A 25,533-nucleotide genomic window follows, 5' to 3' on the forward strand; every position below is an offset into this window, starting at 1 on the left:
ACACAGAGTTATTCAAAACTTTAGCAAAGAGAGACTCATCCAGGGAGTGTGCTCCAGAATGTGGCTCTTGGAAGCAATCGCAGAGGGTATTGTCAGTAAACCTGGATTGTCACTTCTGAATTTCCTGCTAACAAAGTCTAGTGGGGGGTGGAATTCACGTGCATGTTTGATTCATCAGGACACCCAAATCATATTCATAATTAATAATGAAGGATAAAAGTAGCTTTATTTGATAACCATATACAGGTCATATTTATACCTGCAAAAGCACCCTCTGTCTGCCAGCACAGAGCAGCTGCTGTAGTTCCTCATGTTTACTCACTCCCTGCACAGGTCTTCCCGCCACTCACTCTTTACACAGTGCTTTTAGCCCACTCTTATTTGTTATTTGGACAGTGCTTCTCCTCACTTCACTGTCTACCCGGAGTTTCTCAGTAGCTCACTGTAGCGCACCCCCTGCACTCACTAAGGGTCACACCGGTTCGCCCTATTGACTGGCTGCACAGTTCTCTCCAACTCATGGTCTACATGGGGCTTCTTCACCACAGCCCCTCCCCCCACTTATTGTAGGAGGCCCTCACTTGACACTGACTGCACTGTTTCTGTATTACTCACCCACTGCCCTCAGTGCCTCACCCTCACCTACTCCAGTGAAGACTAAGATGAAGTCCTACTTGTGTATGTATTTAGTTTATGTATTGGAACGTATATAGTACAAAGTCAACTGCGAAGCAAAGGCGTGCGGTACCCAGGAGCCCTGGAGGGAACAATTCACAATCGTGTGCATGGACAGAAGGGATGGTACCTTATGGATGTTCACGGGGTAAGCAAAGCCGAGCTATTCTACAGTGAGAATGAGAGACTCACCCAGAGTATTCTCCTCCATGCATGTATCTCCAGAGCACGATGAACTGCATTAGGGAAGGAAGGAGTATCTGTAATCCCTGATGTCCATTTCTGAATTTCCACTAATTGACAGTTTGAAGGTATTCTGCATTTGCCTTGAGCCTTCTCTGGATGCTTCAACCCTAATTTAGAACTAAAGTTAATGGTCACAGCCTATTTGAAAGGCCTGCTGCGCCTGACTAAACCACGTCAGGCATGTTGTTCTAAAATGGAGCAGACGAAAATTCAGTCAGGCCTGTTTCTTAAGAGCTGCGTAATAAAGAAAGGTAAAAGTCTTGTCTATGTCTCAGAAAGGCCGGGCTTGAGCAAGGCCTTTCAGGGCCACTTATCAGAGTTCGTCACCATCTCAGGTCTCTTGAAGCACATGGTCCCATCATTTTAGAAGCTGCCAGTACAGTGATATTATCCTGCCCCACTCCTGAAGGCAACATGCCCTTTAAGGTCATTTCCAAAAGATGCATCAGAGTCATTGTTCAAGGATGCCAAATTTAGAATAATCTTCCTCATTTCCTACCGGCATCTGATTCCACCCTCTAATCTTTAGGAAACTCAAAGTACACCATTTCCAACAAAAATCCTTGGCTATATCTTAGGAACCTGTCGGCACACGTGTAAGAGCAGTGTAGGCTATAGCATTATATGTAAAGAGTTTAAAATTAGAAGTACCTAGAAAATATTTTCCAAGCGGAAAAAGAACAACAACTTTTTAATATGGAAAAAAATAAAAAGTTACATGTGGATGTACACATTTGTAGGAATAAGCAAGACAACATTCATAGCAATAGTATTCATGGACCGCTATGTTGATATCCATGCGCTCATAATACGGATTTGTATTATTCGAAAAGTGCCGAAATGTACAGAAATTGCAGGATATATATACTGGAAGCAGCATTTTGCGGCTGTTTCAGATTTGTTACGTCAAACTGTTAATGTTTTATGGGAGTTCCGGCCACCGATGCATACAAGAACATTTTGTAATACAAAACTGGCTGCACAAATAGTACCCTACCAACCCAAAGAATCCGGGAGACACTAGTCCTCGGCGGGGATTTAAATCATTGGGTTGGTTGTTGCATCAGGTCAGTGATTTCATAGTACAAGCTAGAATCTGCATCCTTTCCAAAGCAGCTGCTAGCCCAGAGCATTGTATGTTTTTGGGGCTAACTGCAGGTTCGGGTGGGAGACCAAGGAATGGAGGCTTCAGATAAAAGATTATGTTCCTACTTGTTAGTTTTAGTAGTGTTCTTGTCTCACACACTGACACATTTTTGATTAAAGTAATGCTTTTTAATGATGGGGTTTCCTTATTTCTTCAAGATGTATTTTGCTGCAGAAAACAACCTACTGCTGAGGTTTGCTAAACTTTTATGTCGCAGCACGTACCGAGAATAACCACAAGCTTTTCAATAGTATCAAACTCCTTGATTCTCATTCATGCGCTTTTCTGTGCATTGGCGCATCATTCCACAATACTGTAAAAGTGCAAATCAATCTTACAGCTGCCCATGGGCTGAAGACTGGTATTGCTCAGGCTCAGATCACAACTGAGAACAGGGTGGTGGAACAAGGTGAAAGGGGTCTCAGACGGTTGAAAGCCGTACCGGAAACCAAGACAGATGTCAGCCTCCATAGTTGCTTCTAGCAGCCTATCATCCATGCGCCACTTGCACTTTCGCAAGATGGGGTGGGATGTGACCAAGAAAATCCTCCCAGGGCGTGGTCAAGATCATGGTCCTGTTACAGCTTGTCCTTGAGCCTGAAGACACAACAAGAAGTGGGCACCCTCTAGCCCATGACAATTTACAATCCTGCTCCATGATCGCAGGAAGAGGCATCCGTAGCACCTAGAGCAGCAGCAGTGGCCCTAACCCAAATAAGAAGCTATGTAGTGGAAGAGAGCCAAGAGGACTGAAGTGGTGGGTAGAGAGAAGGGAAAGTGTAAAGTGAAGGAAAGGAGAGACCGATAACAAGGACTGTGGAGGTGAGGGAACTTTGGAGCCCAGTGTGGGCTCGTGCAGATGCACAATGTCGAGACTCACACACTATGTCCTTGAAGTGGGAAGCATAGCATTGGATTGGCGGGAGGCATGCGTCTAGTATGCAGACTGAGAAGCTGACAATATTTCCTACATTAGAACATAACTTTTGCAATAAAAAAAGCTGTCCATGATTGTGAAGAAGATATGGAAAAAAAAACAAGAAGCTTACTCACGTATGTGGATTTAATCAGCCGTCCTGGGGTAAACCAAGGGCCATCATAAGGGCAATAACTGTTCCTTCTCCTAACATCACCATAAGATCTCAGCACACATTCTTTAAGACATGGCATTAAATGCACAAGAGAAAGTAGTGAAATCCGCAAACATCTGGAAAGTAATGGTACAGGGAGGAGGAGGAGCAACATAGAGGCTGGTTCAAAATGTTACACACTGAGAGAAGGTAACGCACATGTCCATAAGGTCCACAGCGAAAGGAAGACGCATGGGATGAACTTTGATAAAGCCAAAGTCCTCATGCTGATTTTCAGGTATGGAGATTGCAACGCATAGTGAGAGGACACACCGCTCTGAAGTCCTGCAGGTGCTGTGCTGACAGAGCTGGTGGAAAGTATCCAAAGAGCTGAAATCAATAGGTGTGGACCATTTACAACCCTGTCATCAAAGGATACTGTAGAGCTGGAGAATTCAAGCTAATGTCACAATCAGTTAAACACCTAAGCAGAGCAAACTTTATTCTTCTGTAGAGGGAGGCGGCATTTCAGATTCCTTGAAAACATGAAGACAGGAGTAAGGAAACAAAACTCTGTAGTTATAGGAGACTCCTCTCTTATGTTAGAGGACTTGATGTCATTTTTCACTAATTTTAAAAGAGACTTTCATAGGTCGCTGGCAGAGGGTCTCCAGCAACTCTGTTTGGACGCATTAACTATCTAAAAAGGGATTTCAAGACTCCAGAGTTGAGGCCATGGACCAATCAAAACAATACATTAAAAAAACTTGGTCAGGTAGTAACCATCTCAAAATATTACAACATTTGCCTAATAGAAAAATGGACGAATAGGAGAACAGTTCATAGTGGGATAATATCAGTGTCTGGAGCTTCAGAGAGGAAATAGAGGACGATGACATTCAAGGCCTTATTCAGTCAATGTTCCTGGTGGTCCTACAAAAAGATAACTCCTTTGAAATTGGTATAGAAAAGGTGAGTGAGGAGGAAATAAAACAGCATGAATCATTGGAATGAGACAGAGTGGGAAAACAGCCATCACATACATGGAAAGAATAAATTCTTATGATAAGCAGATCACAACCACAGATACTATTAAAAGGCTGTACGTAGTGGTCAATTAGGACCTTGCAGCTGTAACACTATGAGACACTAATTTGCCAAATAATGATGGGACTCAGCGCTAAGCAAGTAAGTTACTGCTAAATCTTTCCAGAGGGACTTCAATTAAAGTAGAAAGGAACTGAAAATAAGTTCAGGTTACTAAAGTGGATGAAGCAAAGTGACTTTTGGATATTTCTTAAGAAGATCAGCTGGAGTGTGAGCTCAGAGGGAGGACAAAGGAGCAGAGATGAGGAGGAAGAGGACAATTAGAAACAGAGGATCTCACATGAAATGAGAAAAGTAAGCTAAAATGGGGGAAAGGAGGCATTTTTGGGATGGAGTTGAACGATGGAAATTGTTTCTGTGTTTGTACTTCATTATCTTACTTATTTCTAAATATTTCCGTACAGGTTTCTAGCAGGTTTGATTCATTTGAGTGTGTGGTTGAGGAGGATGCACTCACTTTAAGACTGACAAACAAATGGAAGGATATACTAAGAATAAGACTTATAAACTGTGTTTAGGCTGATTTCACTTGGTTTGGGGTTTCTTCATTTACACAGAATTTGACAGTATCTTAAGGTGTTAGACCCAGACATTGGGCCTGATTCCAACTTTGGAGGACGGTGTTAAACCGTCCCAAAAGTGACGGATATACCACCTACCGTATTACGAGTTCCATAGGATATAATGGACTCGTAATACGGTAGGTGGTATATCCGCCACTTTTGGGCCGGTTTAACACCGTCCTCCAAAGTTGGAATCAGGCCCATTGTGTTTTTGCAAGAGACACGAATGATGTAAAGGAACACAATTGAAGGATGAGGCATATATACTACATAGTTCAGCAGTTCCATCACATTGAACTAAAACAGTAGGTGCAGCTATTATTGTCAAGTGTACTCTGAAGTTATAACTTGTCTTAATGATGACTGACACCAAGGAAATTATATCTGAGCTACATTTGACCATAAAAGCAGAAATCTAAGACTCCTTCCAAATATACACTCAATTCAGAATAGGATTCATTAATACTCTTGCTGGCACATTTGCTGGAAGTTGATGATATTGTTAAAGGAGACTTTAACTTGGTCTGGGAATTAGATAGGAATAGGTCCAGATCTCACTGCACAAAGGGAAACGTAGCAGGTAGGAACTTGAAGTATTTGATGAGAGACCACAACTTGCTAAACATGTGGCAGTACTTACAGAGGGTGAGGTATTGCTTCTTTTTCATATTATGTAGAAAATGTACACAAATGGAGCATCAATTCATTAGCTAGGTAATATTTGGGAGGGTGCAAGGTGTAAATCTGTGAATCATATCATATCAATCTCATCTCCTTTTGGAGTGGGGAAGCAATGCACCAACAACAATAGGTTACAGATGGCGATTCTGATACAAATTCAGGAGCTCACTGAACACCATAGGGGAGTTAACACTTTGGCTTTCACTAACATGGATTCACAAAAAAGCATGTATCACCCAATAACCATGTTAGTTACATGCACAATGGTGAAAGCAGGCATATCACTTGTCCTGAAATCTTGTACGTATTCCAAAGAGTTTTGGTTAAATATGCTGACAGAGCTATTAAATGTGGATGCTGACATTTCTATTAAGACCCTTGCCCTCATGACTAGATATATATCTGAAAGGGGCTAGTAGACGCCAGCCAGTCATTGTCTGTGGGCAAAAGAAAACAATGAACAAGCTAAACGCCTAATAGAAAAAGTTGCTCCCAAAAACACCTATCTATCACTGTTGCTCACAATGACATGAAAGGCTTTAACTGGGTTAGTTTAAGCTTTCTCAGGAATGTGATATTCAAGATGGGCTTTGGAGCCCACTATTACAGCAGGGTATTTGCTAGCAGCGGCGGCTTCTTCTCGTGGCCGGGGGAGTGTAAACCCCTCCACCCCCCACCCTTCTGCAAGCTGTACAGGAAAAATAGAATGACAATGAAAATATTTCATTAGCATTTCATTTTTTCACTTTTCCCCTGCAGCGCGCACAAGCCCAGATATGTACTGGGCGTGTTCTCGGCTGCTGGCAACAGAGGACTGGAGCAGTGCCTGGTAGGGATGCTATAAAGTGCGCAGGTCACTTTGGCCGGCTGATTTGTGCCGGCCAAAGTGACCTGCGCACTTTGAAGCTCTCCACTCAGCTGTTTAAGACAGCTGGGTGTAGACCAGAGGCAGGCCTTCAGTATCTGAAGGAGCTCCATCCAATCCAGGCGCTTCTTTCATGCTGGTTAGAATCATGAGAGAAGCGCCTGTATTGGTTGGGGGAGCTCTTTCGGCATTGGAGAGCAGAAGCACACGGAGAAGGACGTGCAGCCTGTGGGTAAGTGCCTTTTCTTTTTTTAAATGTGTAATGTTTGTGTAATGCGTGTGTAAAATGTTATGTACCTGTGTAGTGCATGTAAGTGTGCATTGTATGTACGTGTAGTGTTTGTGTTATAGTGTTACTTGGGCTTTAGAGCGGAGGGGGAGTTTACGTTGGGTTTTTGGCGGGGCTGTTTTTATTTGCGAAGTGGTGGGGCACGTCACTCGCCGCACCAATTTGAAAAGTGTTTGCTAGCTGGAAGGCTTCTGAGGCAGGCACTGTGGAGAATAAACAGAAGTCAGAGAGCATAAATCAGGAATAGGGTATACGGCAAGAGTGTTCATTATCGCTATTATTGTTTGCTATTTTTGCTAAGGTCCCTAAACGACAGAGCTCTGAACCTGAAGAAGACAAAGCTCTGAAGTTAAGGGTATTCCCATTGGTAAAAACAACACAAAATTAGCTTTCTCACAGATAATGTGTTTGTGACAGAGGGACTAATCATTACTAAAGGCACCATTTACACACCTGGAGCATTATGAGTGGGTCTCAGATTTTAAGATAAATAAAAGGAAGTCTTAATCTGACATTACCTGAAAATCAGGTCCAAAGATTTAAGTCACATGTTCCATTTAACTGATATAAGGGCTGCATTTGGTACGGAGGTTTTAACTTGACTAATTCCCTAACCATATTGTATAAGATTAGCTGGTCCCCTCTTAAACATACACTCCAAATAAATCAAGTGAAAACCCTTATTGCCTGGGAGACTGGCTGCAGTCAAGATGAATATCTTGCCAAGGTTGTGATACCTGGACAGATTTTATTACTTGGGTGGGGGGGATGTGGGTACAGGGGACATCAATAACTATTGCGGTCTGTCAAGCCCAGGCCTTTGGAGAAATAAGCAATCCGCACATTAAAGGTTATTGCACGATCGATTAAATATGGTTCCAAATGGATCAAGCAGGAGCTGGAAAGACATTATAGGACAGTTTATTTTTCCCCAAGTACCCCAGATGCAAACATATGATGAAAGCAGCATTTCAAGCACTTTGCTATGTAAGTGGTACTCGTGCCCAACAATCTTAGACTGACATTGTTCCTTTCACCCTTAGCACCAGTTCATTACAATTCACACACCACTCCAGCCTCGAAAGGAACCTTGGGCCAGATGTACCATCACGGCCCATTGCGATTCGGTAGTAGCGATTTTTAAGAAATCGCTATTACCGACTCGCAATGGGCCATGTATCACATTTGCAAATCGGTAATAGCGATTTCTTAAAAATCGCAAAAGCTATTACCGAATCGCAAATTGCGATACCGGCCCCATTCGCAGCCCGGTTCGCAGCTATAGGCCTGTTGGCCCATAGCTGCGAATTTTTTGCATTTCCAAAATTGCGATTTCTGAACCAGAAATCGCAATTTTGGAAATGCAAAAAGGCCAGGGTGATGGGGGCCTAAGGCCCCCTCTCCTGCACCCCAAAAACTTTTTTTTCAACATGTAAGGTACACACATGCCAAAAGAGCATGTGTGCTTTACATGTTGAATTTAAAAATGCAGTTTAACTGCATTTTTTAATTTTGCACCAGGTTACCACCTGGTTGCAAAGCATGGTATTTTGCAAGTGCAAAATGCCATTTTTGGAAAAATCGCAATTTGCGATTTTTTCCAGCATAGCCTTGCGACCTGGAAATTGCGAATCGCAAATTGCAACTCGCAATTTCCAAGTCGCAACGCAAGAAATCGCAATTTTAGCGATTTCTTATTTGTGGTCTGCGAATGCATTTCATGCATCGCAGACCACTGTTTTGCACTCGCAAATGGCTGAATTTACTGATTCACACTGTTTGCGAGTGCAAAACCTTTTGATACATCTGGCCCTTTGTTTCTAAAACGGAGGGAGGGATTTTGTCAGATAGTTAGAGACATGTTCAGCATAGAGAATATAAAGACATTTGAACAATGTTCTTGTGTTTCTGTCTTGATGTTAGCCTTAGCACTTCCTCAGGCTTCCAGATCACCTAAGGCTTGAATACATGTCACATCAGAGTAGTTTGGTTTATATCCTCCCTAATCGTTTGTATGTTGTCTGCCTTGCACTGCTACTGGTCACTGTAATTGTGACCTAAGGTTTTGAACTGTTCCTAGCCATATTCTGTTGTCTTGTACCATTCTATTACCTGTAAGAGGGTGACCACATTTAATTTGTCCCTACCAGGTTCAAGGGACCCGGACAATCTCATTAAAACAACTGTCACTCAAAACATAGGACCTCAGTTGTCAGCTTTCAGGCATGACTAGACAATCTTCCATCAGACGGAGAGATACCAGAAATTAAAGGCTGACAAACTCAAGGACTTTTACTTTCTACAAAGGTTAATCAGGGAGATTAAACACACAACAATAACCAGAATAAGCAGAGGTGTGATCACAGGTATTCAACCTCAAATGACCACCTAATGTTTGGAAGACCCCTAAGAATACTAAGTATTAAACATGCAACACAAATTACACTCTATGACCAGACATTTGACGTATCATACAAGGAAATGCGAAAGTCATCTTTTCCCTCAATAATTTGGAGTCAATGCTTTTTGTTGGGCCTCACCACTTGTCAAGAAAAGGTATCATGTGATTAATGAATATGAGCAGTTTCTAGAGGCAGGCAATAAAAGTTTGAGCATAGATACATAAATCAGCCTATCAGAAATGAGTTCCTGGACATCAGGCAAGGCGCGATCTCCTGGCATATAGCTCATTTTCAAGAACTTAGTGGAAGTCTCCCTGTGAGTTGTCAGACTTCATCGAAAGAGAGCACTGAAGAGTTGATCAGTCTGATGATACAATTTGATCAGAGACAATTGGAAGCATAAAAGATAAAGAAAAAAGTCATAAAGAATTGTGACAGAAAATAAGAAAAGTATGGGCAAGACTCCTTTCAAAAGTAGGGTTCACTTCCATGCAACTAAGAAGCTTGATATGCATCCTTATCCGTAAAAAAGCATAGTTAAAAAACTATTTATGTACCTCTGGCCATCCAGTCAGTAATGGTCTTAGGAAGCCCTGCCAGGAGGAATAGGTAACACTCATTGGACTACACAGGTGGTTGGGTGGTTCTTTGCCACCTCCAACCCCATATCTAGTATGGAACCCAAACCTCACATATTGCCTTCCAAGGGCAGTGTCTTCACTGAAAACCCTTGACCAACCTGGGGCAACAGACAACTTTCTTAAAGACTCCATTACACTTAGTTCCGGAGTCTAACACAGCTCTAAAATCAATGTGGAACTAAAGCTTTAAAATCAAGGTGGATCTCATTGAAGCTTTGAAATATTCCTACCTCAAATCAAAGTCTGTCACTCAACAGACCCAGGTACGGTATATGATTTCTTCAGAACCCTACAAAGAAGAGAACTTCTTGAATCCCTGGGACACAGAAGTTATATAACTTTAAGCCAGTAAATGAGTGGCAAGCAATGACAGCCATATTCCTGGCTCTGAATCGTACATTCTGCTATCTTTCTCTAGGAGTTGGATCACAAGAAGAATCTCAATTGATGGAGGCCCTTACTGAAATACTATGTATAGATTACTTACTGGTAATCTTCATTAATCTGATTATTTTTTGTAACCCAGTACGTACACTTCTAGGGTTAATCAGCGATATCCTATAAATCACTACGTCTCAAAGATATTTTCTGTGTCTATGATAATAGACTGCCACTCCCTGTAAAGCCACTCCACTTAGTGCAACCTGACATACCAAAACCATTTTCTAGCAAGTTGAAGAAGGCATTCAGGAAGAGAACATAATCCTTGCTTGAGAATTCTTCCTGTTTAGTCACAGGACAACCCAACATCTTAAAAGAGTTTGTAATAATTGTTCAAATAATTCAAAGTTTATTTTCACCTGAAACATAACTTTCACAAATACTTCTCTGTATTTCAAATAGCCTTCAATCCAATCCAAAGAAGCAACTACTATTTATCAAAAGGAAATCCAGCAGTCATATAGCAAGATCCTGACTGCAAAAACTTGTATCATGATTCACTAGCAAAGACGCAGTAAGCCACCAGGGAAGTAATATCAAAATATCCAAGAAGGGGCTGAGCTCAAGATTCATTCAGCTTATTTGCCTGTTATACACACAACCGACCGCGAGGCTGAGAGTTAATGGTACCATATGCGACCCTTTTCCGATTGCCAGAGGCACTCGCCAGTGATGCCCACTCTCTCTGCTATTGTTTGCTGTGGCGATGGAACCGCTGGTGGCTTGCCTGCGCCAGCATCATGATCACAGGGGCTTGGCTTTTCGGCAGCACCCGGTGCTGATATCCATGTATGCGGACGATGTCACTCTCTATGTTCGAGATCCGCAATTGCACCTCAATGTTTTGCTGGATGAGATAGCTGGATTTGGACAGATATCTGGGATCTCCATCAACTGGTCTAAATCTGTGGTGATGCCTCTCTCTGCGGCAATGATACAGTTTCCCTCTAAATACCCTGTCTGTTGGACTGAGGGACCGGTGCGATATCTGAGTATATGGCTGAGTAGAGACATAGGCTAATTATGGCAAGGCCATTACTTGGTTGGAAGAGAAGATAGAGAGGTGGCACTCTCTGCCGCTTTCTCTGACGGGCCGCATAGCGATAGCAAAAATGGTTGTGCTGCCCAAGTTTTTGTATCTTTTCCTCAACCTACCCCTGGTTCTTACTGCTAGTTTTTTTAAACGGCTTCAGTCCGCTCTTCTAACCGTGGCCTGGGCAGGCAGGCGCCCCAGAATATCCTGGGAAACATTGACTCTTCTGTTTGAGCAGGGCGGGCTGGCGGCTCCGGACTTGGCACTATATTACCATTGTGCCCAGGCTCACTTTGCTCATTTATGGATACAGCCTATCCGATACTTACCTCACTTGGCACCTGAAAATGATGCTGTGTGGCCAGATGGACTACAGAGGGTGCTGGTTGGACTGCCCAGGCCAAGACTGAGTGGGACTGACACAGTGGCGTGCACGGCGAGAGCCTGGATGGCACTGCTGTGACGCATGGCTGGGGGGGGAGGCCTTTGCCCCCTTGATACCGGTGCTGGGCATGGGTGACATGTGACTGTCAGAGGATGCCCGAATTTGTGAATTCCTCCGCGAGGCCAGTTTGACCACCCGGGGATCTTGGTTTCCGGACGGGGGATTTATCTCCTCGGAGGCCGCACTTGGCGGCGTGCTCGATACTGCGCTGCACTGATTATTCTTCCTTAGGATTCGTGCTTTGTTGCACGCGCGCTACACTTGATTTCCTGCAATGCCGGTGGCATTTGAGATGCTGGAGCTTCTGTATCAACTGGAATCCCAGTGTAGGCTGATCACCAAGTTATATGTCTGCATGCAGCGTGAAGTGGTGGGGACAGAGTCTAATGCTAAAGCCAAATGGGAGGAGGACATAGGGGAAACCCTTTCTGATGAAGAGTGGCGCCACTGCTGAGTGCATATGCGAGAGCTGTCCCCCAATTACAGGCTGCGCCTTATACATTTCAATTTCCTCGCTTGTATTACACTCCTCTTAGGTTGAAAGATAAGGGCTTTCGGACCGAAGTGCATTGTATGCAATGCATGGCTCCTGATGCTGACTTCTTGCATCTGCGGTAGAGCTGCCCGGCGCTGTGTGTTTATTGGAAGTAGGTGCTGAGGGTGATTGAGGAGATGACGGAGGTCTGACTGCCGTGACACCCCCAAGCTTGTCATTCTGGGATACGTTGAGAAACTCCCGGCTACGCATCGGCGATTGATAGGACTGCTGTTGCTGGCCAAGCGTAGAGTTGCGATGAGTTGGGGATTGAGCGATGCCTCGTATTGTCAGGAGCAGCTGATTATTTATTGGGACCTTATGCCGGAGGGATTCAGACCGCAGGTTATATGGGCCCCCCTCCGCTCCTTTCTGGAGAACTGCCCATTGACCAACATTCAGTAATTTTACACCCCAAGTGATTGCACAAAAGTCATACTCCCCTTACATATTTTTGCATATCTTTGCTATTGTATATTATCATATCATTGCTTGTATTTAGCTGTGCGTCCTGAAGGCTGTAATGTTCCTTTTTTTCTTCCCTTCCCCTACATACTCCCCTTTTCCTCTTGACTTTCGGCTGCTTCTTGCTCTGATCATTGTTTCTAATATGTGTAGGTCTCTTTTGGCTTGTCTGCATCCCATCCCTGGGAGACTTGTTAATGAGAATTGGACTTTGAATTGAGCTCCATGTCTGCTGGATACTAGATCATAATGCTCCCTAATTTATATTGTATTTCTAGAGCGAATTATTAATGTCACTGGTTTGTATGTTTGTTGTTACTCTTACTAAATGAAAGAAAAAAAAATATCCAAGATGGCTACCATCTCTAGATTATGTGAGAGATCATGACTTACTAGGAAGTGTAGTTTGTTGTTGATGATTATTAGTAGTACATTCTCCAGGCATTTAAAGCTTCAGCCCTGGTAGTGCTGGCACTCTTCAAAGGCTGGCAGCCTTTCCTTTGCTGAAAATCAGCATGAGCAGATTTGGAGTATCTCTCCCCCACACCTGTTAAGTTCCAAGCAGTAAGCAATAGCCAGCCCTGTTTCTTGACAATATAGAAGCATATTACACAAGTTTTTAATATCACATGTTTATTTTGTGGTTGGTTAGATTGAAAAAACTGTTTCCTTCAAAGCACAAACAAGGGCTCGACTGGAATTAGAATTTTTAGGTTTACCTTTCATAAATAAAATGTTGATAAAACAATGGCCACTGGTAAGGGCCTGTTTGGAAGTAAGGGCATTTCATAGATTCCCCAGGTGCCTAGTAATGAGGGCTATCAGGGGCCTCTCTCCCCCACCTCACCTAAAGGCCAAGGTGTTCATTGTGGAAGAGCATGGCAATATACCCCAGCCCCAGCACTGTATTAACAATTGAGAACTAAGGCACAAATAAGCTGCTGTCCCAGCACTGTGTTACAAAAATACAGGTATAAACGGCTCTGCTTGTCCATGGCTCACAACATTTAGTGGGCCGTGGAAAAGAGAGACGGGTGGCAGGTGCCCTTTCTCTTTTCGTTTTACTCCTCCTTGCCATTAAGCGGGGCTGGGATGAAAGACACTACTCTGCATTTAGACAAAGCAGGATAATCAGAAGAATGTTCCTCTCACCAATTCCCTGGAAGGAAGGGTGAAGGGTTATGGATCATATCAGAAATATCTGTTCAACCGAATTATAACATGTCCTCCACGTGAGTGGCTGATCTACTCAAAAACGTTCCAAGAACCACCTCCTTCTTTGCTCCAGAAAGCAGGATACTAGAATGAAGTCGTAACGTATGGACCAGTTTCACCACTTTCTGTGTTTCATACCTGCTCTTGAGCAGAAAGGGTTTTCTGTCTCTCATCCTGAACCATTCTCTTCAGTTGAGACAACACCAGTTCCAGTTGTCTTGCTTTTTCTTTACCCGATACCAAATCAGTGATACGTCTTGAGGAATTGTTGGCTTCTGCCTCTCTCAGTTGTCGCTCCTGCAACCAAACATTTCAAATGTAAATATTTAGTGCAAGGTAATAGAGTGGTTCAATTATAAACCGGCATTGACATATCTCCAGAATATAAACACAGGAGGCTAAAATAAATTGACCAAAACTAGATATACTTAGCTAAAAAGAAATTATTTTGTGCCTCGCAGAATATGAAACACGTTGTCTGCTTCTACGCACATATTAGAAAGATGCCACAATGAGTAGTGAAGAGAGTGAAGTGCGTTAAAACTTCTATCTTCAGAACACTGTACCGAGATAGAGAAGGGCCCTATCTTGCGGTGCATTATCAGATAGATATAAGATTTGAATGTATACTTCTTCCCTTACAATTAGATCACCAGTTGCCAATCATTCTAATACAATGCAGGTAACCAGTCTGGCAGCAGAGTCCTGCAGTTTATGGAGCCATTCAATACATACTTGGGCGGCACATCAAGTCACATCAACAGAGTTCCCTCAACTGTAGCATGGTTTATGAGTGAGATATGTACTGGAGTATATGAACCTGGTAGGGTAGATTGCTGACATAATATCAAGGTAAGCAATATCATTTGACATAAATACTGAGTTGAAAATATAATTTACCAAAATATTGTGCCTCTATACATATAATGGTAAGTACAAAAATATTGGAAATAAAATATTGTATACCACTAATATTGTTGAAATAAATACGAAAATACTGTTTCTAAAATATATATATGTATATATATATATTTATATATATATATATGTGCAACACACAATAATGCCTTTGCTCCAGCCACTTACTCACGGTTTCACGGCAGGGCGGCAACCCCTTCATATATTAACATAGTGTTGTTTCCACTTCATAGAGAGTAGTGTTTATGTTAAAGATTTTAGAGACCCGCTGGACTGCTGAAGCCCGCCCGAAGGTGCGACGTGTTTGGCTTCGTCAGCTAATGGAGATGTGAGGATAACATCAAAGACAATAACAAGCGTTAGCGCTTTGAACTGACTGCCACTAACGGAGAATTGCCAAAAATAATATTACCGTCGCAGAGAGTTTTGTTGATTCCAAAGATTTTAAAGGACCCGCGGGATTGCTGGAATACACGCGGTTGCAAGCTTGAAGGCGGGACGCGTGTATAACGTTTGGCTATTTAAGTTAAGGGAGATTTGAGGATAACACCGCAGTTGCTTATGAGTGATTTTGACATTAAGCGGCAGCGAATTTAATTGAATGCCACCAATGGAGAATCGCCTGGTGGTAATATGCTGTAAATTCAGTTTTTTGATCAATTTATAGCAGTTGAGGCACACGGCGACAGACTTGAACAGTGCATCGAGTCAGTGATGGCAAGACGTGACATTACTGATATTTGTATAAATGTAATTTGTTTTGGAATTTTTTTAAAGCAAGGAGTGTGCTCATTGTGTTGCCAGTATGATCTCTACACGGGAACAAAAACGACAAGAAGCAGCAGCTAAGCTATTTTTGCCTACTGGGAAACAATATAATAACTCTTCTGATGATCATAATGAACGTAATGAGGGAGGCAATAAGAAAAGACTGTGGGATAATCTATGGGAAGCTGCGAAGCAAGAACAAGCCAAGTGGTGCGAGGCCACCACCCTTCAGAAATATGTTGATGTGGACCGGGTGCCACGTGGCCTTAGAATTTTTATTTTACCAACAATTTTTAACCCTGATCCTGAAATGGTTGACGAATGGGCATAATAATAACATCCAATGCTCAATGGGAATGTTAAAAATATTAATTAAATATGCCAAGAAGGATGTGGAGAAGGCTGCAAAGGAGATCGAGAAACATACACTTGCATTACAAGAGATATGCAGTGTGGATGAATTTAAATCTGAGATGGAAAAAATGCAAGTAAGATTGGATAAAGTAGAGTGTGAAATTATGGCTAAAAAACAATGTACATTTCACAGAGATGAATGTGATTACAAAAAGGGTCAAATCTTAACCTTTGCACGCAAATATGAACATTTGAGGGAAAATCAGGGAAACAAAGGAATACAACAAGGAGTGCGGAATGTACAGGCCTCTTCATTGGAATCTAACGACATACAGGAGAACATATTGAGAGAATCTGCTGAGAGTGATGCAAGTGAAAGTGATGTGTCAAGTCATTCTGAATCTGAGGGAGTAAAATCCCAAATTTTAAAGGAGTTCAACCTATTGGCCCAGGGAAGAGTAAAAGCCCAACGAGGCCGAGGCGCAACAGGTTCCAGAGCTTGTGGAAGAGGAGGAAGAGGAGATCCAAAACTAAGCAGATTACGACAAAGAGACATAAAAAGCGCATGGGGAATACGTACCAGAGGTCAGACTGCTGCAAACCCATAGAGGGAACTGTCGTAAATTTATCAGATGTAAGTTTATCTAAAGAGCAGGAGAAAATGTTATCCCTTGGTTTATCATTTTGTCCATCATCATTATTTAATTACACTCAGAGTAGAATAGATCTATTTCATTTTATTAGGAAAGTAAAGCTCAAATACTGGTACGCTACTAAGGTTTATGAGGGACAACTACCAATAGGGGAAAAGGTATCACCATCCCTGCTACAAATTGCTGATATTGAGACACTTCAAGTTATGGGACAACTAACAGGTGACAGTGGGTGGGTCACTGACCCAATATCCAGTTTGGAGAGGGAAAGTTTCCAAACAAATTTAGATTGTGCAGATACTAATAGATTCAAAGTTAGATCGACCTTTTATCCCCAAGTAAAGTGTGCAGCCATTGATTTGTTTGAAAAATTTGTTGTTAGGGATTTCAAGAAATTAAATGCAAGCAAGAATAAAAGACGTGGCCGTCAAAATTTGGATCATGATCAGCTTCAAGTGATTCAGGAGCTGAGTAGAAATGTGAATGTAGTTATCAAGCCCTCCGATAAAGGGGGCAATGTGGTTATCTGGCCCACATCTAAATATCTAGAGGAAGGTTTGAAACAATTGAGAGATGGTACCAAATATGAGAAAACTAGCAAACAGAGATATCATGAAGCTAATGATAAATACAAGGAGAAATTAATTGAGTGAGCAAATAACAGGATTATAGTTAAGAAAGAATTCTTATTTTTAATGTGTCCTTATCCGAAATTACCAGTGTTGTACCTATTGCCTAAATTACATAAGGATTCCAATAACCCACCGGGTAGACCTATAGTCTCTTCGAGGGGCAGTGCTTTGGAAAATGCATCTAAGTATATTGATTTTTTCTTGAGACAGTTTGTAGAAGCACTGCCATCCTATATCAAAGACACGAGGGACTTCCTGAAAAGGATTCATGAGATACCGTGGGAGGAGCAATTTTTACTATTAACATTGGATGTGGAAAGTTTGTACACCTGTATCCCGCATGACTTAGGTATCCTGGCATGTAGACACTTTCTTAGAGCAAGATCCCTTTCTTATTTTCAACATACTGAAATGTTACTTGATATGATGCAAATTTGTTTAACTAACAACTTTTTTATATTCAATCATCAAGTGTACCAACAAGTGCAAGGGACCGCTATGGGTACTTGCTTTGCTCCAAGTTACGGAGGCCTTTTTTTAGGCTGGTGAGAGGAGCAAGTGGTTTACAATATGTCCATGTTTGAAGAACACTTGGTGTTGTGGGTTCGGTACATTGATGACATTTTTTGTATTTGGAAAGGTAGTGGAGAACAGGTGGAAGAATTTGTTAAACAACTTAATATCAATGATATGAATTTGAAATTAACTGCACATATACATTGCTCAGAAATTGAATTTTTGGATTTGAAATTATGTGTCAGGAATACAAAACTAACCAGTACCTTATTTCGCAAGAAGACAGCTGGAAATAGTCTCTTACATGCCAGTAGTTGTCATCTGAAGAATTTGATTCATAGTATCCCTTATGGCGAACTCCTAAGAGCTAGGAGGAACTGTAGTGAAGATAGCGATTTTGTTAAGGAAATGCGAGTGATGACTAAGAGGTTCCTTGAAAGAGGTTACTCAAGCAAATTGATTGAGGGCACTTGTAAGAGAGTACTATTGTTAGACCGTGAGAAACTATTGGTATCCCAGAAGGGCACAGATCAGTCAGATAGCCAGATGATGAGGTTTATTACTACATACAGTACTAAGGCCAGGGAAGTTAAACGTGTTTTATTGAAGAATTGGGAGATTCTTAGAAGCGATGATGTGGTAGCTGAGTTTATTGGTCAACAACCACAAGGGACCTTCAGAAGGTGTGCATCTCTCAAAGATCGGTTATGTAAGAGCTTGATACAATCACCTCATGCGAGTAAAGGTACGCATGTTCAGGGTTTCTTCATATGCGGGAAATGTAAAGCTTGTAAAGGCAGTAATAATTGTTCTAAGATCAAGTTATCTAGGAATTCAAATCCTTTTATTATCAAAAAGTACCTTAATTGTAATACAGATTACTGTGTCTATGCCCTTAGCTGCCCATGCAATAAGTATTCCATAGGCAGTACGATACATAGGGCCAAGAAAAGAGTGCTGGAAAACATGAGGGCTATTACGAATGTTGACAAAAGTTATCCAATGGCAAGACATTTTGCTGAGGTTCATGGGAAAAACAGAGATATGTTAAGATTCTGTGTATTGGATAATATCCCTCCAGGTATAAGAAAAGGCAATAGGGAATTGGAATTGAGACAACTGGAATCTAAGTTTACAATTAAGTATTCCACTAACACACCGGATGGATTTAATCAAGATGAGGAACTTTTTGTGCATTTGAAGTCGGCTTAGTAGTAGAGATGTTACTTATATGTGTGTATATTTGTAGGAGGGATTAACAAGTTAATGAATTATACTGTGTATATGTTAAGTATGATTTTTGGTATATTATCTGACTACTTATCATGTGACTGTTGTTTTTCTAAGGATTATAAGGAGATGGAGCAGCAAGAGATGCAAGGAGCTATTATATCTTGACCAGTATAATCCACATATGAGATGAGTATTATACCATTTTATTAGTGTTGAGATGTAATAATATTTATACCGAATTATGATTATGGATGTTATAGAGGGTTAGGTTTCCTGATATAAAACAAGTTTAGTATGTTGGTTATGTTAAGATAAATATGTTTATAGATTGATATATATGTATTTATTTAGTAGTTTTCTATCTGTATTGGTATTATATTTCTTTTTTATTTTTATTTTTTAATTTATCATTTTTCATTTTTATTTGCATTTAATTGATTGCATATGGATACAGCAGGAAATTAGTTTTGGTTTAGTTACAATAAGCCTGGGTACATTGTATTTAATGTCATAGACATGATATTATAGTAGAGATGTAAGTAATGTATTATATCTGCTCCACTCCAATATGGCTGACATGAGTTTCGGTTTTAAGTATTAGTACAAGCATAGCTGTTAGTCCTTCCTTTGTGTAGTTAAAATAAATACTGGTAAGAATGAGTGAGTCTTTAGAACCTATGATCAAGGAGCGGGTGCTCCGAAACGCGTCAGGAATTTTTGTGTCAATAAACAACGTCATTGCTGTCACGGCTGTTTGTTCTTCATCGAAGGAGTTCCGTAGAAGTGGAAACAACACTATATATATATATATATATATATATATTTTAAAGTGGTAAACCTTAAATATTTTAGTATGTAACATTAATATAATGTAGACTACATAAATTCTAATAGTAAATATATATAAATATATACTTATAAACAAACACACACACTTTCATATGCATATCTGTACGCCTGTTGATATATATACACATAGATATACAATATAATTTTTATATATATATATATATATAGTAACACAATTATGAAAAATATATATTTTACTTTATGTATTTTATTTTTACAATTACTATTATGAAAAGCATATATATATATATATACACATATATATATATACATATCTATCTAATCTATCTCTCAAAAATATTAATTCAATTACAAAATGTTAAATAAATAAAATATGAAAAATAAAAAATAAAAAAATACAATTACAAAACATTACAAATTAAAAAAAACCACACACACACACACAAACACACACACACATATATATATATATATATATATATATATATACAAAAAAGAAGAGAGAACTCAGTAGGGAAGGTACTTCACTTCAAACACATTACATATTTGAATAACCCTATTAATTTAGAAAAAATATTAAACTCCTACTATCAACATTACCATTAATATAGATATATAAAAGTTAAAAAAAATCAAACAATGTACATAATTAATAATCAATTAAATATTTGTCAATAGAAAACAGTGTTACTTAATTATTACTTAGCTTCTTACCCTATAGCCCTACAAACTCAGCAACCTGCACCAATTAATTGTTAATTATTACTCAACTAACTTGCCACCATATGCCCCTACAAACCTAGGAACCCCCCACCTACCATGTCAATAAAATAAATCAGTATTACATAATTATTATCAATCACATAATTGATTAAAAATGATTAATATTATTAATTAATTAATAATCATTACTTAATCCTCTTCCCACCCTATCCCCTACAAACCCAACCACCCACTACAACACTATAAATTACTACAAACAAATTAAAAATGATCACAAATCTAATTCACTTAAAATTACAAGTTATATTAAAAAAAAATTATACAATCAATAGCAGTACATACAATTAAAATATGAACTAAAACACATTTCAATAATTAAAAACAATATTTTTTACAACTATATTACTGAGAACGATATTAAACACAATATTCTTAAAACCGATTTTACTTATCTACAAAAACAATATTCTTGACTATGATATTTTTGCATCACAATATTTTTGTATCAGAATATTTTATTTCTGATAATTCTGTCCCTCGATATTTACAACTGAATATTTTGTCCAAACACTGGTAGGAGGAGACCAGGATAACTGAAAATATTTGAGAAGATAAACTGGTAGGTGCCCAGGTAGGTGCAACCCACTCCAGATTATCACTGCAGCAACTGTTTAGACTTGCTACATGAATGGATACAGCCTAGGGGGCACAGAAGTCACCAATATGTTACTCCATCAATTGCCAGTGTCAATCCAGCCTCCTACACACGTACCACTTGTCACTAGTAATGTGCACCTGGAAGTTGGAAGGGACCACCAACCTAGAGGCTGTATTCTTCTCTGTTCCCTTGTAGGGGATACAGGAAGGCTAGTAGATGCTTGGAGGAAGCTTAGAAGACCAACATTTCAGATGAAACCGCACATGTACAGTTCCAAGATGGCACCCATCTTGTGTCAAACGACAGGGCTGTGAGATGTCTAACCTCAATGCTTTTCCTTTCCCAAAGAAACCTAGAAAAATATACTGTAGAAGGCCAGGCTTGACAAGTTTCATTGTAATTGCAAACTAAAACTTTGAAGGGGTTATGCTAACAGAGACTGCTATTTTCAAGACCACTGTATTTCCTTTGGTAGTTAGTTTAGGTGTATAGAATCTTCATAATTCTTTATTTTGAATCTTGGATTCTCATTTTTTATTTTGCCAGACATGACTCTGCAGGAATACTTTTTGTCTTTGCAAGCGATTCAGATTTTCAGTGTTGGCTCCACTTTACAGGATTTCTCTTACAAGTTAACACTTATCCTATGCTACACAAGTGCTACACAAGTAAATACTAGCAATTACTTTCTCTACATTATATTTCTATAATCAGAGAGCAGGGTCTAACAGCGTCAGAGGATACCTTTGCACAACTGAATCATTTCTATAACTTATAACCCAGGGCATTTACATGTCTGCCACATATATTCATTTATTTTTGTTTGGTCATGTATCCACTTAGACACATTTACTATGTACAATGTATTTGCCTAATTTCCAAATTGTTACTAGGATTCTGTAAGAAATTGGGTTATTGGTTGGTGGGATGGAGGTGAAAACCCTTCTCATACACCAACCACAATCCTTGTCAGGGGGAACAACAATAGTCACCTGCAGCGGATCCCAAAGAGTGAAGGAGCGTCGCCCCACCTACAGCAAGCACAGCAGGTATATGTAAATACATTTATTACAATGTACAGCATGATGACTTTCCAGTGCGGTCTTTGCATGTCAGATTGGCAGGCTGTCTTGCCGCGGCCAGTCCGACATGTGCATTTCAGTCTTCACAAGCCCAGAAGTGTTAAACTGCAGAGAGATTGCAGACACAGGCCCCAAACTCAAAAGGAGCGCTGTGTTAGCCTATTCAAATCAATCCTGGCACTTCTCTCATGAAGAAAACATCATGAGAGAAGCTCCAGTATTGGTTAGGTTGGTGCAATGGCCACGAGCAGACCCTTCTGCCTCTGTGGTGAGTAAGAAACTGTCAGTTAGAGGCAGTGCGGCAGGCAAGGGGTTAAACCCCATATGTAAAGAGAGCTAAGGACCAGTCTCTGCTGACTCGCCTGGAAGACCCGTTTTTCAGGATCTGTCAATGTGAATTTTTCCTCTTTCAGCGAGGTTTTCAGTGGATATTTTTTGTATCCCAGCTCAAAGACCGAGTTGCAAAATGGTCCTACAAGCCGTAGGGTAGGTCTTGAGGTAAGCTGCCTCGTCAGCGGGAAGGTTTTCTTCTGTCCAATTGAACGAGTGGTCTGTTAAGCAATGTTGTGAAGTGCCACGAAAGGGCTTCGGGGCGCCAGAACGTCTAAAGCTCATCAAACAGTCATGAGGCAGTACCATTGAATTTTGTGTGCTAGTAGGTTCGATTATGTTGTGATTTGGCAGCTTGGGTACAATTTAGAGGCAACACAGTGGACTCGGAATCCGGAGAGACACATTTTTGGACTGCCTTAAGCCGATCTGTGGTGGGGTGGGTTGGCTGTGATGTGCAATCCAACAACCAAAGATCGTATTCTCCATTGAAGTTTAATTCACCATAGCAGTGTGTTAGGATGTTAGTCCATCACTTTGGACTTTTCTGGGGCTTCAGTACCACTCTTTAGATCTCGTCTGAGAGTTTAGTTTTTGGTTCTAGGCCTGTGCAGAGAGTTTATTCGCTCGGCAAGAGGTGGTCTCCTCTAGGAGTTTAAGTTGCGGTCTTGACTTGTGTTTGGAGTTTAGTGACTTACCCCTGGTCTCTGCTTGGAGACAGCAGTTTACTCCCTCACGGACCTGACGGGAAGGCAAGACTCGCAGTTATCATGCTTAGATTCAATTTGGGCTGGAATGGTGATACTTTACCAAAAATACTTTTCATTGTCATAAAGTCTTTATAAATTTATCTCTACAGGTTTTGGAAATATCGGAGACATACGACTACAAACAGCATAACTAGGATACAACAGAGCAAGATAGGGTTTTCAAGAGTGCAAAAGACAGGAGTCAAGTGAGAGACACAGAGGGCTACTGAGTAAAAGAAAACGAGCGACTGAGAAAGTAACAAGCAGTAATAGAGTCAGAAAGCAAGTGAGAGACGGCTACTGAGTGTTAGATAGTGATTGAGAAAGTAAAACTCAAAGGTCTTCAGAAGGCAGATGGGAGTGAGAGAAAGAGCTACTGAGTGTGAGACAATGAGGCACTGTGAACGTATGAAACAGAGATAGAGTCAGAGGGCATCTGAGAGTGAGAGACAGGGCTACTGGGACTGAGGAGATAGGAAAAAGAGATAGAGTTAAAAGGTAACTGAGTGATTCCGTTTGTGAGACAGATAGACTGTGAGAGACAATCAGAGCAGTAATGGATGTGAAAGAGACTGAGGCCTACTCAGGGTGTTTAAAAGAGACAGATAGCAACAGAGTGTGTAATACACAGAGGGATACTGACGATGTGTGGGTATGCTGTGCGTGACAGAGTGTCACCAAGTGCATGGGTGAGATATTACAGAGTGGCAGAGTGTTAAGTGTCATTACCATATTAAATCTCTTTATTGATGTTATAACTACTATTTCACAATTGCTTTATTAACCTTTTTGCTTTCTCAAATTTGCTTGAAAATGCACGATTTGCCCACTCTTTTTTCAAACTTTTCCTGGGGGAAGAACCCCCGAACACCCTCTTATAGCGGGCAGCTCGCTCGCTATGCTCAGTCACCACACAGCACTCATCCAGAACCTTTACACCACACCACTTTCAAACATCACCAGCCACCACTGATAGTAACTAAATTATTAAGTGCTTAACCCTCTGATAGTATGGCACAAAAATAGTTTTGCTCAATTTAGAATCAATGAATAAAGTATTTATGCAGCACACAAACAGTAACAAAGTGAAAACACAACAACAAAATCCCACACCATTTTAGAAAAATCAAGTAAACTTAAATAAATCTAATAATCTGGGAGATAGTCACAAGTACAGGCCGACCATGATGGAGTGGATACAGGGACCAGGTTAGTCCAGCTGAAAAAGTTACCTTCTCAAAGTCCGGTGCCAAGTGTCCAGATCATATTGGAGGAGGCCACAGGGACAGCGTTGCGGATGGCCGCCAATACAGAGTGAAGAGCAGGTCTGGTGTTGCAAACAGTTGTAACTGTAGTACAAATATTTTGTTGGGTGCCACAGATAGTAATTGCTGGAGCTTCTCATTGATGGTCACAGCGGGCTGTCGTTGCTGTAAGACGAAGTGCAGATCTCGCGTTGCTGGTTATCACCTGCAGTCGCTTTCGCACAAAGAGTAGGGTTCACTGAAGCTTTGCATTAGCGGTTGTTAAGGGTGCAGGGTCTTGGTGTGAACGGGCTCTTACGCTGTCACAAACAGCCCAAAACTTCAGGGCTTCTTGCGTTTTTCCATTCTTTACCGAGGCACACCCTCTGATGCAAGCAAGTGATCCAGGATATGAAGAGGCACCTCTGGGGGGTCAGGGACTCATGCTAGCAGAGGCCAGCAGGACGTAGATAGGTCCAGTTACAGGTCCAGGCAGATCCAGTTACAGCAGGTCAACTTGCGAGTTGCATGGAGGCGTTTGGAGCTTGTTTTGTCCCTGTAGCTCGGATCAGGTCAGCCAGCTGACCCTTGGAGTCACTTAGGCTACCCTGGGATGAAGGGAACAGGTTCAGTCTTCCTTCTCAGACAGCAAGGGAGGCCTCAAACAGCAGGGCAGTCCTTTGAGAAATAGGCAGGCCTCAAGAAGCAGAGCAGTTCCCTGGGAGCAGCAGGGCAGTCCTTTGAAGAACAAGGCAGGCCTGATGCAGCAGGCCTGTCCTCTGGGGAATGAAGCAGTCATTCTTCTGTAGTCCAGAGTTCAAGGAATGCACTCAAGGGGTGGCTCAGGAGGCCCAACCTAATATGTATACCTGACGCCAGGCTTTGAAGTGGGGGTGACATCCTTGTTCCCCTTCATATCTGCTTCTGGAAAGATCTTCCATTCCCCTGCCAAGGCCACAAGCCTGAGGTAACAAAAGATGGCTGTCAGATTCCTTTGTGCGTGTGCTGAAGACAGCCCACTGAAATGTGAGTGGGGAGGGGAC

The 25,533-nt window shown here is 41.1% G+C and overlaps 1 protein-coding gene across 1 annotated transcript in view; it reads right to left on the reverse strand.

The window, feature by feature from the left end:
• The window catches only part of LOC138282619 (myosin heavy chain, clone 203-like), a 262,838-nt gene that overhangs the window by 37,401 nt on the left and 199,904 nt on the right, over positions 1-25,533 (reverse strand). The window contains exon 9 of the mRNA XM_069220406.1: positions 13,959-14,117. Within this exon, the coding sequence (XP_069076507.1) occupies positions 13,959-14,117 (159 nt within the window). The remainder of the gene's footprint in view (positions 1-13,958; positions 14,118-25,533) is intronic.

Source organism: Pleurodeles waltl, chromosome 2_2, assembly GCF_031143425.1.
Source record: "Pleurodeles waltl isolate 20211129_DDA chromosome 2_2, aPleWal1.hap1.20221129, whole genome shotgun sequence".
In the NCBI taxonomy this organism is placed as follows: Eukaryota; Metazoa; Chordata; class Amphibia; order Caudata; family Salamandridae; genus Pleurodeles; species Pleurodeles waltl.